Source organism: Meleagris gallopavo, chromosome 1, assembly GCF_905368555.1.
Source record: "Meleagris gallopavo chromosome 1, MGAL_WU_HG_1.1, whole genome shotgun sequence".
Lineage (NCBI taxonomy): Eukaryota > Metazoa > Chordata > Aves > Galliformes > Phasianidae > Meleagris > Meleagris gallopavo.
In genome coordinates, this window is record NC_139404.1 from 119,460,478 (window position 1) to 119,479,655 (window position 19,178).

The 19,178-nt window shown below is 37.5% G+C and overlaps 1 protein-coding gene and 1 long non-coding RNA gene across 3 annotated transcripts in view; one reads left to right on the forward strand and one right to left on the reverse strand.

The window, feature by feature from the left end:
* The window catches only part of CTPS2 (CTP synthase 2), a 59,685-nt gene that overhangs the window by 25,769 nt on the left and 14,738 nt on the right, over nucleotides 1–19,178 (forward strand). For both annotated transcript variants that reach the window (XM_010725429.4, XM_085211582.1), the window contains exons 14-15: nucleotides 17,665–17,761; nucleotides 18,927–18,982. In XM_010725429.4, coding sequence (XP_010723731.1) covers nucleotides 17,665–17,761; nucleotides 18,927–18,982 — 153 coding nt within the window. The remainder of the gene's footprint in view (nucleotides 1–17,664; nucleotides 17,762–18,926; nucleotides 18,983–19,178) is intronic.
* Nucleotides 368–2,889, reverse strand: LOC146545594 (uncharacterized). Its single transcript, XR_014880131.1, has 3 exons — nucleotides 2,775–2,889; nucleotides 2,414–2,573; nucleotides 368–610 (listed from the first exon to the last, which is right to left on the reverse strand). It is a non-coding gene; the product is annotated as an uncharacterized LOC146545594 (long non-coding RNA).

Below are 19,178 nucleotides of genomic sequence, written 5' to 3' on the forward strand. Positions count from 1 at the left end.
AAAAAGTTGTAATGGATGTTTTAACTTGCAGCAGCAAGCACTCAGCTCTTATATAGGTGTGTGTGTTCTTATTTATAAAACTTTTAACACAGGAAATACGTACTTATTTATCTACTGCCTGAAACTGAGGTGGAATATTGTAGTCATCATGCTTATCATAGTAATTTTATATTGTTGTTTAAAATAAATGCCTTGTTTTTTTTTTTAAATTGAACTTCTTAGCATTTAAAAATGTCATCTTATGTGATGACATTTTCTCAAATAGCATTTTAGTAGCTTAAAATAAAGACAAGTAGTTCTGAACTAATTTTGAGGCACTTTTGTTGGAAATTGTGCCTAGCCAGGGAATGCAATACAAAGCTTAATCTGTTATGTCATACAAATCTTTATTGTGTATTTTTTGAAATTACAACAAGGAAATCTGTGGATTTAGGTGCACATAGTGTCCATGAATGCCATGTTCTTCTCCCTCAAAGGAACGATGCTCATTCTGGCAGATGCTTTATTGTCCTGTAATCTTTTTTATTAGCATCACAAACTCATCGAAGCTGATGCTTCCATCATTATTTTTGTCCAATAACTTAATTACGTTGTCAAGTGAGAATGAATCCTGTTTTTGTTGGAGGGAGAGAGAAGGAGAAAAAGGAATGAATTGCCACAACTGTTTTTTAGTGAGGATTATTACCAAGAATTGATGCAGTCAGTAAGAGTGTTGCTTGAAGATGTTACTGGTGATGTGTTAACCAGTTTTACTGGTTAAACTAGAACTACAGTGCTTGCTAATGCTTCTCAAGAATGTTAACAAAGCTACAATAACTATTTGAAAACTGTGAGCTGTTGTTTGCTTTTCATTTGAAGCTTCAATATGTGAACATAACCTGAATACTCGGATGTGTTTTGTACTACAAAGACATTCACATACAACACGTGAAAAAGCCAGTGCATCTGTCATCACCCAACTACAAGTATTACTCAGGTTACTTCAGTCTTCTAAGTTTTCTTTGGATTACATTATGAAACATAGGTAATGCAGCAAGTGCAGCAGCTTCATTGTGCCTGTAGTCCTCAATATGTATACCACCTACTGCTTTATTAGATCCAGGACCAACATAACACTATTGAAAACATGTTTCAGTAGGCTGTGAATTTGGGCCTGAGGGTCCCTTTCCTTCCCCTTTTCTTCTCTTTACTAGGAATACTGTGTTAGAAAATTCTTGTTAATAGAATAAATCTGGTTTATGCTATAAGCTTCTTCATGTGGCATCTTAATGCAGTAAGTATTCTGCTAACGTCGCAGATCAGCCTAGTTTGTATTAAATAGTTCTGAATATAAATTAAGTCTTTAAAATGCTCTCTTTGTACTTTTTGTCTGTTTTGTACTGTCATGTCCTGCTATTTTGTTGATTTATAATGGTGCCATATATTTCTGCTTACAGAGTGGGTAGTTGAAAATGTCTGATACCCAGATGCAAAACATCTGTATTTTTTTTTCTGAGCGCTTCTATTTCCATAAATCACTGGAAATGGGTCCTGCCACCTAAACTGCCTACAGCTAATATAAAAAGCATTATCTTTCTGAATTTACTGTCACATTTCCTATAAGTTTTAGTAATTAATTTCTGACAGGTGGCTTTACAAGGGGAGACTACTTGTGTTTTATTAGGTGACTTTTTTTTTTTCTTTGCCTTATAACTAAACTCTATTCCTGTAGTTCTAAAAATACTGAACTTTCCATTGAGGTACAGTTTCTTTCAGATCTCTAGCAAAACGTGCCTGTGTCTTGTCTTGCAATCCAAAAACCAGTATTTAAGGATTTGCCTAGCAAAAGAATCTAAATTGAATTCTAATCTAGTTTAGGAAAGATATTAGGTTGGATTTTTTTTTTTCCCTCAGCCTCAGGAAGTAAATATTTCTTTCTAGTTTGGTGATATCTTTTTTTTTTCTTCTTAGAATCTTTCAGAAATGACAAATCTTCTTATTTTGAATGGTGGAGAATTAGATTGTATAGAAACTGGCCCATGCCTCTTACTTTTAAACTTGCTGTACTGATTTAGTTGATTTATAGGTGTTCTATATATTTTTTTAGATTGAAAATGCATTGTTCTGATTGAAATAAAATTATTTTATAAAACTCAGATGCAGTATTCGAGGTGAAATTTGAATTCCATAAAGAATTTATTAGATTTTTGCATTTAATTTTGTAGGACATATTACAAACTCCCCACTTAGTTATGTTATCTCCCTAATGTTCATTAATGCAAGTAAAGTTGCATAAACTAATCCTTAGTAAGAATTATTTATGGAGCTGGAAAACCATTTGAGCACTGAATCTGCCTTGCAGTATCACTGCCTGTGTTCCCTTTTTCCTGTCTGTTTTATAGGAAGTACAGTGAATAAAACAATTGAGACTTACCTTCAAGTACTGTGAAAATTGATTCTGGAGCAGATTTTTCAGCCCACCAATGGACAGTGCACTAGTGCTACCCTCCATTAAAGCATATTGAGTAAAGTATTTCAGAAGGTTGTCATTGAGTAAATGTTCCATGTTTCTTAGGTGTTGTCTTGAAGAATAACTGGAAACAAAGCAGGCAATAATCATCTCATGCACAGAATGTTTTTTGAAATACAGCTGACACTGTTCATTGGTTCACAGAGCATATCATCAATACTTAACCTAGATGAAAAGACCTTTTCTGTAAACTCACAATTCTTGTAGGAATTAAAAAATTAAATGAAGATAATAAAAACACTCAATATATTTAGTTCATGCTTACCTCACTCAAAATACAGAGCCTTCAAATGTATGCAGCACAAGTGAGAGTCTCAGATTGGAACTACCTTTATAGTGGCTTTCATGCTCCACCCTGATTATGAAACCAGCATTTGTCATTAAGTCAGTGTACTGCTCCTATTGTGTTTTTCAGTAGTCAGGTGAATAGGATACATTAACAGTGTAAATGAGTAATATTTTTTTTTCAAATCTCTGAAATTGGTCACTGTCAGCATCTATCATTGTACTTGGGTAGGTTTCCTTTGTTTTTATAGGCCATCTTGGAGAGGTTTTCTGTCTTCAGTTTGTGTATTTTATACTTGAAGATATATCCACACCCCCAGTAGCCTAAAAATGCTGCTATGGGGTTATGTGTAGATAAGTATACTATTTCTTCTAAGTGGAAAATAATAAAAGTAGGTTTATTTTTTTAATTGTATGTAAAATATGAAGGAATCAGATGCCATTTGTGTGAATTGATAATTACCACTGCCGAAGATCATTTCCCAAATTTGGTGCTGTTTCTTAGCGTAGGAGAAAAATGCGCTGGGATCGAATTTTGGTTGCCAATATTAAAAATCAGAAGACCCCATGATATGAATGAAGAAAGAAGGAACCGTGCTAAATAGGAAAGATAAATCTAAGATTATGAAAAGTGAGCATAACTGAATATTGTATTCAGCAGGTTTTGCAGTGTTGAATTGATGATGGGTATGTGAGGCATATTTGAGTGATATTCTGCCCAGGCTGATGCTTCACAACCCATCACAGAATGAAATACTGCTGCTGTTTTTGCATAGTGTGATGAGTTGCTGCCTCTGGCTGTAATTTCAAATCTCTGTTCTCTTCAATTGCCTTTTTTGGTGCTTAGCTCCAGGCCCACTTACTAGATCTTTTGCTTTCTGTGTCACTTACTGAGAAGGTTTACCAGCTCTGCTGAACCAAGAGCTTTGTGGATCTTTGGGAAATGGATTGATTGTTTGGAACTGTAGGTATATGGGTCTAAGATACATTTTAGGTAGGTTTGTGGTTTCCTGGGAAGGCTCCCTTTGGTGAACTTTGCTAAATGAATTGTCTATCCACTTGCATTAACAGCCCACTTTCATGTGCTTCTTCTCATTTCCTAGAATAGGACTGAGAGAGTCTTCTAGAAATCATCTAGTTTGTTTTTTCCTTTCCTCTTATTGGGGTCACTGCTGCTTATGCTGCATATCTGGTTAACCTATTATTAAGTGACTTACATAATGGGGACTCCACAGCCTCCTTATCAGATCTGTTGTTTATTATTAGACAGTTTTGGTAATGTCCGAGTGCCTTGGTCATTCATGACAACAAGATAAGTAGGAGACCTTGTTTCTTTTTCTTTTCTTTCCATGGGCAGAGTGAAGGATGTCCTATGTTATTCTCCTTTCATCTTGTTTTCCACCTTTGGTGTACAATGAAACTTTAGTAGTAATGAATTACCAGGTGGTCTGCTAATACTCCCTTTCCCTCATCTGCTCATTTTTCTTGCCTGTAGCTTTTGGATGTAGTAACCTCAAAACACTTCTTCCCTTCTAGAAGCAGTGTCTGGAACCTGATGTGCCTGATACGTGTTGTTGACATTCCAGTATTTGCAGGACTCTTGATTAAGTTTCAAATGACTTGTCTTTACTTGTACCGCAGGCACCCCACCAGTCTTAAATATGCAGTAGTAAAGTGTTCATTAGAATAGAAGCATAATTTATATTTTGAGGGGTCACAACTTTAGGAATTCAGTACATTAGCCTTGTTAACTTGCTAGAGGTTCGTTAAAGAGGACAACTGATTGCAAAATAGCATAACGAGTTTTACTGAAACATCTTCCCACGGCAGTGAGAAACTGAAATTTAGGTGGAAATTTAGGTCTGGAAATTTAGGTGACCTGCTCAAAAGTCACGCAAGAGTTACATGCTGAATCTGGGGATGAGTCCATGCTCTTCAGATCAGCTTTGTTTACAAGTTATTGTGGTCTGTAGGGGCCCATCTGAATGATAGTGTCAGTTTTGGGACCTGTAGTTGGATCTTCCAAGATTATTTTGTCCTTCTCTCTCACAGACCACAGTGACCTACAGTGACTTGTGTGACACATCTGAGCTCTTTATTAGAATTGACAAGGGAACTCAGTTTGACAGGCATGGGTAGTTCATTCTCTTTATCCAAGATTGCTTTGCAGGACACAACTACTACTCTGATACAAGTCAAAAGTTTATCCAGCTCAACCCAGCAATGGCAGAATGTTTCCAGTGGTAAGAAATTCTGATCACTGTGGCAGAATTAGAACCTAAGTCTGAATACGTTACTGTTGCCTCAATCAGGTGATGTGTGGCTAGCAGGCAGCAGCATTTATCTATGCTGAAGAACAGTAAGTATTTGGTATCAAGTCTTGACTGATATTTGTGTAAGCTGACACTTTGTCCAAAAGCAGCATTTCAGATTTGGTTACACATTTTTCTGTGTTTTCTTGGGCATATGGGTCTATATTGTTCCTGTGGTTCATGGCATAATTCAGTTGGGTTTGCCCTGGGCTTGAAAAAATCACACTAGCAAGTACTATATCCTTTTGGAACTGACATTTTTACTGTAGATTAGATACCAGACCATTAACAACAACAAAAAAAAAAGAGAATTGAGCTGATCATGTACTGTCAATCTGCTTAGGGACACACATCACGTGTTCCTGTGATGACAGTATTTCACTTTCCGTGATGGTGTCTGCAGCCTCAGAATTCTCCCTCAACTGGCTATTGCTGTATATTGCCCTAGTAAACTGATGTATGGACATGCTTGATGCAAGCAATTCCAGTCACGCTGGAGCATGAGAGAATTCTAGTTGCAGAGATGACTGAAGTTTGAGTACCACTGCTAGTGGTAGGAGTGGTGTTGTGATCACAAGATCTTGAAGCATGTTTAATGATGGCTTAAGTGGAATGGTAACTCAGGTGCTATTGTTTGTTTTTTTTTTTTTGTCCTTATCACATATTTTTTGCCACCATTGATGGCTGTATGGCAGGTGAATCTTTGTAACTTGTCAACTGTAACATGTTGGACTATAAACTGGGTTTTTCCATCAGTATATTTCCATGCCACTGACACTGCTGGAAGAGACAGCCTTTGCTACAGAGGTGGGGCTGTCACCTGGGGGCAGCAACTATCTCAGTCATCCTGTTTAATCCTCTGCTGATGGGTTAACACCCTAACTCTCCAGTATTTTTCCAGCTTCCTTGGTCTATTCTGTAGTTACTATCACCACTGTTATTTGCATATGAACCCTGGTGAGTTTAAAGTCAGTTAAGGTGTATCTGAGGCTTATGTCGCAGCCTGACTGCAGTATAGAAATGTCTTCTGTCAAGGTGAAGTTGGCTATAACTGAGAGTGGATGTTGCGTATGTGAGAAGAAAGAGTGGGCACTGTTGTGCTTAGTATTCAGTTATTTCTACTTGTACACTGCTTGTGCATCATCCCTAGCTTCCAGGCATCAGTCATTAGATGAAAGCCCTCTGTTAAACGGGGTTACTTCCTGGAGTGGAGAAAGATGATAGAATAATTTAACAAGTTGGTCTCAGTTCCTTACTTGACTTATGAATAAGTCTTACACAAGACTCAAATAAGTTTGATTTCTTAGCAAATAAAGCAGCAGAGTAATATTTGTATGGAATCAATGGTAGTATAAACAATGCACATTTATCCATACCTGTTGTGAAACAGCAATCCCTCATGTTGCCATCTGAAGTTAAATAGAACTAGGTAGAGCTTCCTAAGTGTTGCCAGTGCCGTGTGTTCTTGCCACCACAGTAGGAGAAGGCAAAGGGTAGACTGCGGGAGAGATTAAAAAACAAACAAACAAACAAAAAAAACACACAAATCCAGTTAACAGATTTTCTGAAAATGATTAAATGCTGTGTGAGAAGTTCAGAGAGCTGCACTACAGCCATTGTGGTGAACCTGATGTTGCTCAGAGGTATGAAACTGTTAAAATTTGAAGACAGGTTGTAAAATCTTTTATGTGTCAGGAGTGATGCATGCCTTGTGTTAAAACCACCGTTGTTGTCAAGCTTTTAGTGATGACGTGTAAAAGGGTTGTCTCATCTCACAAAGCTGAACTATAGGTTATCCTTGTTATACTGTAACTATACTTCATAGATGTTGAAAGTGTGTCCTTTAAACGGTGCTGGGTGTGGCTGCTTAAGAGATGAGTGATTGAATATGATGCATTGTTTTTAGTCAGCTTTAAATTGGTGATGTGTTGTTCATTGTAGCTATATGTGTCAGCTTATCGTGTCATATATACACATCTGGCAGACAAACAATCATATTGCTGAAGCTTCCTGTGACATAGATATTCCATGCTACATGAGACAGTTCTGAGAGAGAACATGCTTCAAGAAGGTTTTATCCTTCTGCTTTCTGAGCCTTGACGTATGCAGCAGTGCATTAAGATTGAGATACATAAGCATGCTGCAGGTGAAACTTAGTTAATTTTTTGTTCCTTCATGAAATTTTTTTTAATTCCTAAGAGTGCTCAAAAAATGTAGAAATCTTCATTTCAGCATGGCACATACGTATTTACTGAAGAGTAAAATACTGTTGAGTTTCAAGTAGACCAAGTAAGCATAAAAAAACAAATGCTGTACAAATGGCATTAGAAAGTTCTTTATCTCCCAATAAGTTGGTCTTCTTTCAGTCTCCTCTGATCTTGGAGATGCTTGGGCTCTCTAGATGTCTCAGTCATGCCTCAGAGCCCTTCCTCTTTGTGAACATGAGGCTGATGAGGCAAGGTGAAGATTGGGTTCAGTAGTTTTTTTTCAAAGCATTGTTGTTCTCAATGATGCAAAAGAAACCTATTCAAAAGAAGCCTAGACATGCATGTTATTAAACAGCATGGTCACATAATGTAGGAATTACTTGGAATTGAGATGTCTAAATCCCAAAGCCTGAAAATGTTAGTAAGAAGCTGCTTTGTCCGACCTCAGTCTTGTCTAGAGATACCTACATTCTGCTTTCATGCAAGTCCAGGATAACTGTCTTTGTATGTGATAATCCAGCACGATCCAAAGAGAAGTTAGAAATTGCATATCTGATCATCTCAATCCTGGAAAGACCTAATAAAAAATGTACACTTGCAGTTTATCTGAGGTGATTAATCTTTAATGAAAAGACACCTGATGTTATATGGAATTAGAGAACCTTTCTTTAAAAACAAGACAATAGCCGAAGATGGCATTTTCTATATTGACGTGATTGATTACTGTTCTCTTTGCATGTGGGAAAGATGGGAAATGTGTTCTGGCTTCTGTTTCTAAAACTATTTTGCATTTTGTGTTAAACATCAGGAGTTGGGAGAGTGAGAATTATGTACTTTTTGCCACACGTAGCAGTGTGTATTGTTGAATGGGAGGCCTGAAGGTACACTTGATGGGGACAGTGGGCCTTCAGAGCTGTTAAAATACTCAATACCCAGGATTTCAGACTCTGAAGACTTTTATCAGAACTGTGCTATGAGCAGCCCTTAGACCACTGTGACCCTGCTGCAGCCATTCTGGCCTTCCTACTGAAGTAGAAGGGAGTCTCTGAGACAGTGCCACAATACTTGAGTAAAGATGCTTGTTAGAATCCTAGAATGGTTTGGGTTGGAATGGACTTCAAAGCCCACCCAGCCCCAACCCCTGCTGTGGGCACGGCTGCCCACCACCAGATCAGGCTGCCCAGGACCCCATCCAACCTGGCCTTGAGTGCCTCCAGGGATGGGATACCACAGCTTCTATGGTCTAGGAAATAAGCTCTTAATTTTCTCCAGGATCTGATGAGTTTGGGAAGCATCAGCAATCATGGGAGGTGCTCTTAGGGAGACAGAAACAAAGGCTGTTTTTAAGGCTTCCTTAGTAGGCACCTCTAAATCTCTTCAGTACTGTTGTTACAACAACCAGTTGCTGAGTGACTCTGGTCACTCAGCAGTACAAAATGCAGAGACAAGTAAACAGGTATTGTATGTGGTTAGTGGTAAGAGCTTTAGAGCTCGCTTTCAGAGAAAGAGGTGCTTATATGCACTAATTGCTACTTCTCAGACAGAAGTCTGTAAGTGTGAAATAATAAACCACATACAGAGAGCTTATTGGTTTCATCGTGAGATGTTTGGTGTTTTCTTTACCCATGTGAAATATAATAAAAATGTTATAAAGCAATTGTTTTACCCGTGGCATACAAATCCCTTATTTGTTAGCGCTGCAGTGTAGTGATTTGTAAATATTGTAGATACTTAGTGGTTTGCTTCCAAAGAGGAACTGTCAGAAAGCCCTTTATATTACCATGGATAATTGTTTCAGCCATTTCTAATAGGGGAATTTGGGACAATGGAAGCAAAAGGCTGATAAAGAATCCTTTTTAAATTTATTTTGCCCTCTCCCTTTTGATGAAGTGTTACCCTGGGATGCGATTAAGAACTAAAATTAAGTCAAGGAAATATAGCCAGGCTGATGAGAATACTAGCTAGCCACTAAGAATATTGAGCAGTTGTCTAAATGTCTTACTTGTGATTACAGTCTACTGGCAGGAATATATTGCTACTTAATGAAAACTATAGTCAGAAGGCATAGTGCTTATGTATCTGGCCTAATTTTGTGTTTCTAATTAGGTAAAATTAAATCAGGGTCAGATGATCACAACTTCAATAACTAACATCAGTAATAGTTTGGAAATTTTCAGTTTTTGTCAATTGTAAAACAGGGCTTCAAATAAATAGATTTGTATTTTCTAAAGTTGAATGTAAGGTTCAACCACAGAGCCAATTGCACTTAATTTAGATTGGCGATGAGTCTTATCTTCAACACAGGTTTTTTTTTCCTCTCACCAGTAATACAGTGAAGTTCACCTCTTTCTTGAAACAAACCACAGCTTTAAGTAGCTGCTTCTTAAAATTAACTCCTTGGATTTGGAACCAAGAATGGAGAGGATTTTATAACGAAGTTTTAACTGCCTTTAGCTTGTAAAGTGTGCACCAAGTGCCATGTGGGATTATGCCTTAAGGTTAATATCAGTTTGGAACCAAGGATACCTGTGCACGCTACAAGGCCTTTGTATATCAGAACTAGCAAAGCATCAAAAAAGGACAAATGTTGGTTTTCCTCTGAGATGTTACTAAAATGAATTTTTCTCACTATCTCTGCACCTTCACATTTTCTTATCCATCACTTACTATGATTAAAAAGTCCTAAAATCAGTATATAAAGAGTGCGGAATTATATGTTTTATATATAAACACCTGGTGATTATTATATTGTGGCTAAAAGATAATATGTATTTAATTAGCTGTGGCTTCTCATTGGGATTATCATTTGGCCTGACTAATTACAGGGATCCCATGTAGGGATCAGATTAATTTTCCATGAAGCTATTAACTCTGGTCTGTAGTGAGGAGAAGGAAGTCTAACAGTTGTCCAAGAACCTGGCAAAAGTGACAAAGCAAAAGTGACTATTGCTTAATCTGTAAACTGAAAAATAAGTTTTGACAAATTGCAGTAGACATGCTGTTTCTGCAAACAACATAAATCAACAACCATTGCTTTCTTGCACTGCTTGACTTTGTGAACATTTTTTTTTTTCCTTGTCATAGGAAGGTATTCTAAGCTTTCTCAACTCAATGTATTTTAAGTAGAGATAACCAGACTCCTTGCAAGTTTTGCGTTCTTGTCCTGTAAGTGATGGTAACAAACAGTATGAATTTCCGAACACAAATAAATTGTTGCTGTTGAAATTCAGTAACACTGGCCCTGTCATGTATCGAATGTGTTTGTATTAGTACCTTCTCAGCTAAAACACCTGCCTTTTCTTGACTGGAGCTTAACTGACAGGATATTTAATCATCTCTTTGCTTTGGGTGACATTAAAGAGCCAGTGCAGCCTTGTTTCTAAAATGAAGGAGCAAGGTTAGGTGTCACAGAAGTCCTGGTTTCTGTTTCTGCTAGTCTTCTATTGGTTATTTTCTCACATACTTTAAGCATGTTTCACCACCTCTATTGTTTAATACCTGGGAAGAAGAGATTTTGTGCAACAGCTGAGGACTTCCATTATGTTTGCAATAACCTCGCAGACATCCAGGAGTGAGAACTGAGTCGAACATCTACCTCAGTGTAAGAAGAAAAAGTCAGGGAGTCAGATCAATTCCCTAGTTGTGTGGGAGGATGTATTTAACGAGATAGAGTGCTTTATTTGTTCTGTTTGTAACTGTGTCATTTTAATGAATAACAAATAAAGACTATCAGCTGATGATATTTTTTTTTAATAAATACCTGCCCCCCACAACACATTTAAAAAAAAAAAGTTTCTGCTGATAGAGAGGTAGAAGGAAAATGAAAGGGTCACCCAGAAGTGAACACTTAATTCTATATTTATTTGCCTCCCATCCTTGACTTTAATGCGCAGTAAGGTACTGAATAATGGAACTCTGCAATTTTTTTTTGTAGACTTGTGCTTTTTAACTTAAACTTTTTATATGCTATTTAACTTCATTTTGCCATTGGAGACCCAGTGTATTAGAAGTGCGAGAGGGAGGATATAAATGATTTCTTGTAGGGCACCATTTACTTTTGAGAAATTGTATGGGCTCTGTGATACTTTGTAGGAGAGTTCCTGCTGTGCTGGCTGTATGTTGTGTATGATGCTGTGCCAGCTGGTGACAGCCTAGAACTTTTGTGGCGTGGCAATATCGGCATGCTTCTGCTGGTTGCTCAGTAAACATCTGTGCGTAGCATTTGAGGGGATTGTCGCATTATCTGCTGAAGTGATCTCTCTCCTGCCACCCACACTTTTCACAGAGGATGTCTGAATTATTTTGGGCGTGTTCACTTGATGCCATACTAATTAAATACCTACTTGATTTGCATAGTATAGAGGTGATAGTACGCTCTAGATGTTACTTTCTTTGGAACAGCGTAGGTAAAATATTTCCTATAAGCTTTTACAAGCTTGTTAGTAAATGAAGAATGATCTTTAGACCCATTTGTCCTCACTTGCTTTTTTAGAATCATAGAATTGCTCAGGTTGGAAAAGACCTTAAAGATCATTGAGTCCGACCATGACCTAACCATAGTACCCTAAGTAACAACCCTCTGCTAAATCATGTCCCTGAGCACCACATCCAAATGGTTTTTAAACACATCCAGGGATGGTGACTCAGCCACCTTCTTGGGGAATCTATTCCAGTGCTTAACAACCCTTTCTATAAGGAAATTTTTCCTGATATCCAGCCTAAACTTACCCTGGCACAACTTGAGGCCATTTCCCCTCATCCTGTCACCAGTGAGAAGAGACCAACTCTGATCTCGCTATAAGCACCTTTCAGATATTGAAGAGAGCAATAAGGTCTCTTCTCAGCCTCCTTTTCCCCTAGACTTTTTGCTAGGGCTTCTCCATATGCATTTATATATCTACTTTTCTTTCTCTTCTTCTTCTTACTTTCTCATATTTCTCTTTCTGGAGATGGATTTCATATTTTAAAAGTGTCTGCTATATTTGTGTATAAAAAATGAATATGTGGATTTGTAGTTACTCTGATTTTGTGATCTAGCAAACAAAAAGTGCACAAGTATATCTGTGCTGTCATATTAACTCTAGGCTGGGGCCCACAGTTGAATCCAGGCATCTTAGTGGTACTCATAGGCGCCTTGTGACAGAAGTGAGTCACCTTTTGTCTCTCTCCTGAAGTGGATGGTATGGATGCAGCTAGGCAAGCAACTTTTAAATTCTTTTAAATCATGCACAACTTGATTCCAAATGCCTATGTAGATGCAAATAAGGAAAGCAAATTCCAAGAAATTCTTGTCATTTCAAGTTGAGGGCTAGAGAGTTAATGTAAGGAGTGCAGAATTACATTACAATTTGGACAGTGAAGTTTATAAGGTTTTAAGGGAGAACAGACGGGAAGATGGTATGGATGTTGCATGTTGTTGCATGTTGTGGCTTGTGCCACAGAAAGGAATTAAGATTGCAGGTCAGAAATAATCTGCCAGAATTAAGGTTCTTCAACACAAGATGGTCTTTGACCAGTTAATGCTTATCTGGGTGGAAGCAGGAAATAATTAAATGTAATGTAGAGCATGAGACTTGAAGCATCCTTGAAGTGGCTGGCAGATTTAATTAAGGTAATTAATCTTTGCTATGAAATTGATATATCAATCCTTTCGGTTTTCTGAAACTGAGCTGTGCACAGCTGTTGGATAGACAGTAATGACAAAGTACTCTTTGTGAGATAATCTAACTCACAAAGTTGTATGTTTGAAATTATCTCCTTACTCTGTCATCTTTTTTAATTTTTTGTTACATTGTTGTTTATAGTATTGGGAAACCCTAGAATTTAAAGTAAATGCCTTAATTACATTTATATGATAAGCAGCGCTTGCTTCAGTTCTATCAGTTCTCCAGCTGGGATGAGAAAGGCTATGATGTATTTGTCGTAAGGAGGATAACGACTCACGGAAATAATCTGCAGTGCTGGTCTTCACTTCATGGGGAGTGGGAAAGAAAATGCAGGAGAGCTTTCCAGAGGTCTAGATATCTCTTCCATATAACTCCTCAGAGGGTGGTGAGGCATGGGCTCCAGCTACCCAGAGAAGCTGTGGGTGCCCTGTCCCTGGAGGTGCTCAAGGCCAGGTTGGATGGGGCCTGGAGCAGCCCTACTGTGCCAGTGAGTTGGACCTGTACATGCAGGTGATCTTGGAGGTCCTTTCAACCCAAACCATTGAACCATTTGATGAAAACAAAAGTAGAAGGGGTTGGAAGTTGAGAAGAAGCATAACTGTACTGTAAATGAGTTTAAGAACTACTTCAGCTTTGATTATTTCCTGTAGAAAGTTGTAGCTTAAATATAAAAGAGCTGAAAAGAAAACAGGCTTGCTCATCAGAACAAATTGCTTCAGTTAAAGTTACAGTGATTGGCTTGAGCTGTTTTTTTTTTTTTTGTGTGTGTGTGTGGTTTTGCAGAGTGGACTCAGCTGAGTGCTTAGTAAGCTAAGTAAGTTTGTCATATGATTTTGGCACAAAGGCTAGTATAACATTGGCTTTCATAACTGTTGGCAGTGGTTCTCTATAAATTGTCTATTTTTTGTTGCTCTTTGTTTAAAATTTAATAAGCACAGGGAAGTTTTTCTGAATAAACGTATTCTTTTATTAAAATAAGCAAAATAGAATGAAAAAATGCTTGCCTACTGTGGTGAACAGGCAGCTTAGCATCATGCAGTCTTTCACTCACTCTCCCAATAGGATGGGGAAGAGATTAAGAGAAGAAGAAAAAACAAAACAAACAAACAAAAAGGCCCAGAGTAGCCAAGGTAGATATATTCTGACGTTGGCCTGAAACAAAACAGAGACAAAGCATTAATGCTACTGGAGTGATTAGTAAAGTGATACAAGTTGTTGCATTTTCAGGGCCATGGCTTCTGCATGTTCACTGTCTGGGCTTTTCTCATTAACTTTTATATGTCTTCTAATGACAATGAAACAACCCAAGTGGTAGATTTCTGAAAGAAAACTGTATTTCATGGATAGTTTAAGTTGCTGTTCATCAACTGTGTGGTTTAATACCCCTTGGACTGTTTTACATTTACAATATGGTTTGTTGTGTCAGTGATTCATTATTTGTTTGATGTTGACTGTCAAGGGTGTAATATGTGATCCCTGTAAAGTCCCTATAGTATTAACAGTTTTCAGAGACTTGGGTTAAAAAACAAAAACAAGACTGATTTATGCCTTATCTTGTATTGCATCCTCCCTACTGATGCTTTTGTGGTTCCTCTCCTTCTGCCATTCTTTACTCTTCAAAGAGCTAATGCATGGTAAGATTTATTTTGTGGAGGGAAGCACAGTCTCTTTGAAGAATCTAGTCAGTTGTTCACAGTAACAGCCACTTGATGATTTGTCTTTTATCTGTTCAAATAAATTCTGTAAAATGGAGCAAAGTTTTCCATAATATGAATTGGTTTTCTGATTCTTATTGCTATCTTGGGTGGTAGAGCAGCAGTGGTGCTTTTCCTTTGAAAGCTGCTTGTACAGATGTTACTGCAAACTCATGTAATGTATAAACATTGAGGGTTGTATGCTGGTAGTGCTGAAGTTGAGCAGTACCAGGGAACATATCAGGAAGGGGAAGATCTTGTTTCAGAGTAGCTGTGTTGTTAATACAGGACTCCTTTTCTCACCTGATTACAAAAATTAATATCTGAAGTCTTTTATATTACCATAAACATTAAATCTTGGGGAAGACAGAGTTGATTTATAATGCAACATACCTACAACAAAACCTGAATGCACAAAATAAGCTGCTTGATATTGAAACTCATTAGAGCTTTTATATTGGCAGAAAATCTGCCACTGATTGAAACAAGATTGAACTGTTCTATAATGTTTCTCGAAATATACCTCAATTAAAACTTATCTGATAATAATGCAAGCTTTAATGGCTACATCCCCTTCTAATCATGTGGTGCTGACCACACTACTGTAGATGTTGAGAGAAGGATCCAGTATTTTCAGAAGACAAAAACAAAGTGGGAGAAATGCTTGAGTCCTCTGGAATTTTTGTTGGGCTTGCAGCTCTGTGTTAGATTCTGATCCAAATTGTGGCAAAAGACATCAGCAGAGCAGATAAAGCTGTGCCTTTGTAGCCTGGCATTGTGCCATTTGATAATGGCTGATTTTGAATTTTCCTGAAAAACACATTTAAGCACGGTAATTTAATGAAATCTCCCATGACCTGCATAGGCAGATCCACTTCATTTGGAGCCAGCGTTTTAACTGCTGAGTGTGAGTTGAACAATGTCGTTTAAGTCGTATCCTTCTCCCTCACTGTATTCCCATCTTTTCTTCTTTTCATTGTGTTACACTCATAATGTTTTTATAGAAGATCTTAACTCAGCAAATAATAAATAGCAAGGAAATTGTGAAATCTAAATTGTTATGAGAAAACCAGGGGAAAACCTAGTAATGATCTCCTTGACAACTTTAAATATTCATTAAACAGCCATTGAAGTGGAACCTTTGTGATTGGAAGAGAAGCACATACTTGAAACATTTTTAGCTGCTTGTGACCATTTCATATCCATTTGACAAGAGTCAAGAGTGCAACTTTAAAATTCTGGGCAAGTGGAGGTGGGAGTGGGGGGGAAATCACCTCCTGGAAAACTTGTATGTGATTTTGGAGGGCAACGTTTGACATATATGCACAGGTTGTTGTAAATGTTATAACATTACTTCTAAGTAAATGGAAGGAAACCAGATAGTCTCACTGTTTCTGAAGTAACGTGGGTTTACTGAATTATTTTTGTATTTCTTGAGCTGGTGGTGTGTGTGTGTGTGTGTGTGTGTGTGTGTGTGTGTGTGTGTGTGTGTGTGTGTGTGTACTTTTTAAGCTGAGTAGACTGCACATCCTCACCTTCATGTTTTTGGGAGGCAATTAGAGGATTTGTAATATCCTACCGGTTTGATCACAACTTCTGCTCATGACATTTTATAATGAGTATATAGTTTATAAATAACATTTTGAAGGTATAAGGTTATGCAGAGATAATTGCACAGCTGAAATGCATTGGCACAAGGCCAAAGGCTAAGCACTTTCCACCATCTCTTCTAAATTGAATAACTTCAGTTTATGAAGTGTATCATCAGACAATGTTTTCATTACTCCCAGAGGGCAAATTAAAGTTAATAAAAATCCAATTCCAGATTACCCATATGTGTGAATATTTGTATTTTTAGAACCTCGCCTCGTCAATAGTTTCTCACTAAGTGTACATAGAGAATACAGGAATGTGGGTTGTTGTTTCAGCTCGTGTTCGTACTATTCTGAATAATTTTACCTCTCTGAGACAGAATTTCTCTAAGCACAATTATGAGACTCATCAAGATTTTTCAAACTGAGAAAAACTGAACTACACTACTTCTGTTAAGCTGTTGTTTCTCACAGCCACTGAATTCCACCATTTTAGTTAATCCACAAAGCAGCCATTTGATCCATCTGTTTCAGTCCACAATAACAGGCTTTGCACATTCTCTTCTCTAAATGTTAAATAGTATATTCTACATGTAAGGCAGCCCAGTATTCTGTGTACTCTTAGGCAGTCTGAGAAACAGAATGGTCCAGAATCACAGGGTGGCTGAGGCTGGCATGCACCTCTGTGTCCATTAGCCTCTGCCCCAGCAGGACACCCAGAACAGCAGAGTGCCAGGCCCATGGCCAAGCGACTCTTGGAGATCTCCAAGGAAGGAAACTCCACAGCCTCTGGACAGCCTGTGTGATGTTCTGTCACCTGCACAGCACGGAAGTGCTGCCTGGTGTTCAGAGGGAACCAGTTTGTGCTGGTTGCCTCTAGTGTTGTTACTGCATACCTCTAGAAAAACAAAACCAACAAAAACCAAATCTTTGTTTGGTAATGGTGATTTAGGAGGGAAGTTTTGTTAATCTTCTCCCTCTGTTAAGTTACTTATGTCTGTCATCTGAGACAACACACGTTGGGGTCACCAGTTCTAGTACTCTGCTTTTACAATGTTATATAGCTTTGCTGTGAGTGTTGTCTTCTCTTTTCTGTCCCGTACCCTCCTCCTCTCAAAAAAAGGAGCTCCACTGTCTTAACAAGATAGCTTTTTATGCTGCTTGGTGTAAGAAAGAAGATTGGATATAAAGAATAGTATAAGGAAAAGTACAATAAAGGGCCTAGTAGACACAGAGAATGAAGCGTTAGGAAAACTAAAGGCAAATAGTAATTGGACAAGCTTGGCAGAAAACTGAGTGATGTTACTACTTATAAATCTACAAAGCCTGTTATGTGATTGTTGTGCTGTTCTTTTTCTTTGCTGGACATTAACAGTGTTTAAACAATTTTTCTCTAAAGGTCATCGACATGCCAGAACACAATCCTGGAGATATGGGTGGAACGATGAGACTAGGGAAGAGGAAGACCGTTTTCAAAACACAAAATTCTATTTTAAGTAAGTTACACTTGTGTTCTTTCTCTTCCCTTTTGTGTAAGGTGCTAAAAGATTTTTTTTTAAAGAATTACAACCTCAAGCAAGCAGCTTCCTTGATGTTATTCACTCCAATCCTGCTTCCATGAAATGAGAAAATCTGAAGTCTCATTGAAAAGCTGAATTAGAACCCAGTGCTTTACACTGCTTGAAATAATCAATAATGTTTAGATCTGTTATTAGCCCATTTGGGACTCTATTATACAGCATTAATACAGGTTATACTAAAACCACGTAAAATAGAATTTCTTGTTTCTGAATAAATAACTATGAGCATATTTTCTGTATTGCTGTGCCCCAATATTGATCTGACACATTACTGTATTCAGCGATATTGAACTTACAGGAAATAACCTTCTGAGTTTTTAGAAATTATATCTACTTCAGCAGGAGATCACACTGTAGTATGCATGTACATTTAATGAAAAAATCTGATTTTAGTATTTAGTATTTGCAGTATTATCACTCTTGAGAATCTTAGAGATAATTTTTGATAGCTCTGTTCTTGTACCAACACCCTAAATGAGGCAGTACTCCTAATGATGCTAAGATAAAGCAGAGTTTGGGCTGTTACTGTGAGAGAGGTAATTAAATTCTGGTTTACTGCATACCTTAAACTTGTTTCTTGTTGTTTGCGATATAGAGGATTCAAGAGAGCTGCAAGAGTCATTTGCTAAAAAGATCAGAAACCACAGAGAAAAGCAATATTCTGTTTGTAGTAGGAGTATGCTATTTGCCAAGTATAATCTGTTAAGATGGAATGCTAACAAAAGGCTCTGAAACTTCACTGCACATTTTGCATACGATTGTTATAAAACCAGCAGGGATTTCATGTTACTTTTTCACTCAAATGTCTGTTTTCATTATTATTTAGACATTTACAATTTAAACTCTGAAGCTTATAAGCTATTTCTAGTTGAGGAATATTCAGAATGAATCCTGAATAAACTTAGGTAGCAGTAAATTAAAAGAAACTAAAATGATTAAAAAAACCCAGAAAGCTGGAGTGAGATGAAATGTCCTGTTACAAAGTTTTCCACATGAAAAACTTCTGAGTTTTAAATTATTAGCTATATTTGTAATTAGTTAGAGCAACGCATTAGTATTAGGTTTTTTATTGTATTTTCAGGGAAACTTTATGGCGATGAAATGTTTGTGGAGGAACGACACAGGCATCGATATGAGGTAAGCACTGTTAATGGACTTTGTGCTCAAAACTTAAAGCTTAAACAAATTGTGTTTCACTTGGTGGACATGATTCTTGTTAAAGCCAGTGGGAGATTTCTTACATAACCATAGAACAAAACTTACTAATGTTTAGATAGTCATTTATATTGTAAGGAACATTCATGCTTTGGTCCACCTATGTAGGTGCTTGGAG